This window comes from Gavialis gangeticus, unplaced genomic scaffold (genome assembly GCF_001723915.1).
Source record: "Gavialis gangeticus isolate Ggan-Ray unplaced genomic scaffold, GavGan_comp1, whole genome shotgun sequence".
Lineage (NCBI taxonomy): Eukaryota > Metazoa > Chordata > Crocodylia > Gavialidae > Gavialis > Gavialis gangeticus.
In genome coordinates, this window is record NW_017728973.1 from 570,366 (window position 1) to 573,394 (window position 3,029).

The window sequence follows — 3,029 nt, forward strand, 5'->3', positions numbered from 1 at the left end:
CCAAATAGCCCTCAGGCACGAGAGGGTTATAACCGTCCACTGCATTTCAGAGACCTGGATTCCCTGTGCTCCCCTCAGCTGCCTCGGCAATAGCAGTTCTGCCCAACATGGTCCCAGAACGGTTGTGAATATCCCGGCATCCATTTCATACGGGGTTGGCCCCCTTTGGCAGGAGGGATCAGTTTGCTGAGTTCCCTGCATGGTTCTTTTTGGAGCTGTTTTAGGATAGTGACATTTTCTTTTGTATTATTATAGAAAGCATACAGATATCAACAAAACCCCAACAATCCAACACACAAAAGTCATTACTTGTCATACAACATACGCACAGTTGGTACAGGAAAGACACAGTTGACACAGCAAATACACAGTTGCATAAACATGCAGAAACAACCATTGACATTGTGGTACAACAAATGCTCGTTTGCATAAACATTAGGATAGCGAATAAAGTTCTTTGGGTGAATCTGATATCTTTTATTAGACCAACTTAAATAGTTGGCAAAAAAATGTAGCAAGCTTTCAGGTTTAAAAAAGCCTTTGTCCGGCTGAGGAAGTCTCTGCAGTTGGTGCGTGCTCTTCCTGGGTGGAATGAATAGTAAAGAATGTGAATGATAAATATAGTAAAGGATAGCGAATGTCCTTCAAATGAGGGTCACAAGCAAGCATAATATTTATGGACTCAGAGGTCCTCCAAACTAGCTGCCATATTCTGTGGTTCTTGGGGCTGACTGGGTGAGCTGTGCCTTGTGTGTGTGCTTCTGGGCAGTGAGCAGACCTCTGCACACGCATATGCTCTTGTGTGTTTGCAAAGGCCAAGGAGACCATAACGCAAGAAACACACATTTTAATAGAATTCCTTACCATCTGCATGCAGTAAAACTCAGAGCTGTTGCTTGCTTCTTTTCCAGGGCAGCACCTCATCACTGCCATTGCAGATCTGATGTTTGGATTCAAAACCACCTCATGGTGAGCTGGGAAGTAATTCCTTTTAATGTCACTCCCAAAGCTTGTTTGTTTCTGCCATTATGCTGAGCCCTAGCCATCCCATTCACCACAGAGGGCCTGCGATGGGCAGCCAAGCTGGGGGCAATCTGTGCAAAGTGAGAGGAAAGGGCTTAGTGCACTGAAACTCAGTTTCTGCATCATTCTTCTACATGGCGCTTGGTGCTGAACAAGAAGCTTCCAGCTTATCTCTGTTATGTTTGTGGGCAGGCATGATTGATGTTTGCTGTCCCTGCAGGGAGCTGGGCCGTCAGCGAAGTGTCATAGAACTGAACACGCCCTCAATGACAAGGGAGCAAGTGGTGGCTCTAGAGGAGAATGTGAATGAGAAGATACGGGCCCATGTTCCCGTGACGGTGAAGGAGTTCTCTGATGGTGACCCAGAGGTGGAAATGGTGAGTGGCACTGGAGGCTGCTAGCTGAAATCTATTCCAGAGCTGCGTGGGGCAGAGGCAGTGTCCTGCCTCATCTCTTGTTTGTCCCAGAGAGTTCTCGTTGCTATGCATACCTTTCTCCTTCTCTTGGTAGGTGAGAACCCGTGGTTTACCAGATGACCATACAGGGCCAGTACGAATTGTGAGCATTGAGAATATAGATGACAACATGTGCTGTGGAACTCATGTTTCTAACTTAAGCCAGTTGCAGGTAAGAGCTCCCCAGCTTCTGCCTTCACCCAGTACACAGAATGCCGGGGACAGAAAGATCAAGGATCTACCTACACATTTTCCTAGTTAGTAGGAGAAGCCTAACTGAGTATCAGAGGGCACAGGGGAACAGCCACACAACCCCTGTCGAGGCCCCAGTCCTGTCTTTTCTGTGTAGGACTTGGGTATTCTGTGTGGCAGCAAAAGATCTTCCAAACTGCTGACACCCTACCTAGCAGGAGGTCTGTTTCCAGCGGGCTGGAAAGTCATGGAGTTCTGTGGCATTTTTGTGGTTTGCCATGAATGAGGAATCCTCTACTTGGCTCGTGGAGAAGTAGGTGAAGATAAAAAAATTTTAGAGCTGTCTAGGCATTTTTGTGCTTATGGTCCTTTGAGGAAACAGTTTGAGATAAATAACTCTTGTTTTCTAGTTTGCACAGCTACTTTGTTACTGCTGTGAAATTATTAGATATTAGTTACGGCCCTAAGAACATCATGGATTTCTTGTCAAAAATTCGTGGCACATGTTGGGGTAGAGTATAATTTTTCACGGAATATTCAGAATACTACCATTGATCTTGGCTATTGGGTCCTGGTAATTCTGTGAATATTCTATGAAAAAAGACACTGTACCTGTGCATGTGCAGCAGGCAGGCGCACCACCATAGGCAGCAGAAGGCTGGGGCTAATGGGGCTTATCCCCCTTGAACGTGGGGCAGTGCAGAGGGCCATGGCGCAGCCCAGGTGTGGGCTCTGGGAGGCTGCGGGGGAGGGGCATGCAGAGACAGACATAGCCAGCATGGAGCCAGATGGCATGCAGAGCACTGTCCACCACAGCACGTAAGTTGGGGAAGGGTTGGGGTGGGGGGCAAATTGAGGCCCCCACAGGGAGGGAGGGAGTGGAGCAGGGGCTGGGGTGAGTAGGGCCCCAAGGTGGGCCCCGAGATGGGTCATGGGATGCCCAGAGCCTGGGTGGCTTGTCCAGGGGCACAGTGGGGGGGGTTCTGGTGCTGCGCACACCTCTGGAGAGGTTCAGGGACCATGTGCCTCCCTGGATCTGTGTGGGGCAGAGATGGACTGCCCACTGTGGGCTGGGCTCTTTGCCCTGCTGCCCTTTCCCTGGAAGCTGGCTCCAGGAGATGGCAGTGGCAGGTGCATGGCGTTGCGCCTCTCCCAGGGCAGGGATAGTGGGGCACAGAGCCCAGTTCACCTCTACCCCATGCACAGATCTGGGAGGCATGTGTCCCCTGGGCCTCTCCTGAGGTGCATGCAGCGGTGGGAGCCCCCCCACACCCCGGACGAGCTACCCGGGTTCCGGGCATCCCATAACCTGTCCTGGAGCCCCATTTGCCCCTGCCCCATTCCCTCCCTCTCTGAGGG

The 3,029-nt window shown here is 50.5% G+C and overlaps 1 protein-coding gene across 1 annotated transcript in view; it reads left to right on the forward strand.

Moving 5' to 3' along the window:
* Positions 1-3,029, forward strand: part of LOC109289090 (alanyl-tRNA editing protein Aarsd1-like) — a 39,900-nt gene that overhangs the window by 22,452 nt on the left and 14,419 nt on the right. Inside the window, exons 7-9 of the mRNA XM_019504994.1 lie at positions 912-969; positions 1,244-1,400; positions 1,534-1,650. Of these exons, the coding sequence (XP_019360539.1) occupies positions 912-969; positions 1,244-1,400; positions 1,534-1,650 (332 nt within the window). The remainder of the gene's footprint in view (positions 1-911; positions 970-1,243; positions 1,401-1,533; positions 1,651-3,029) is intronic.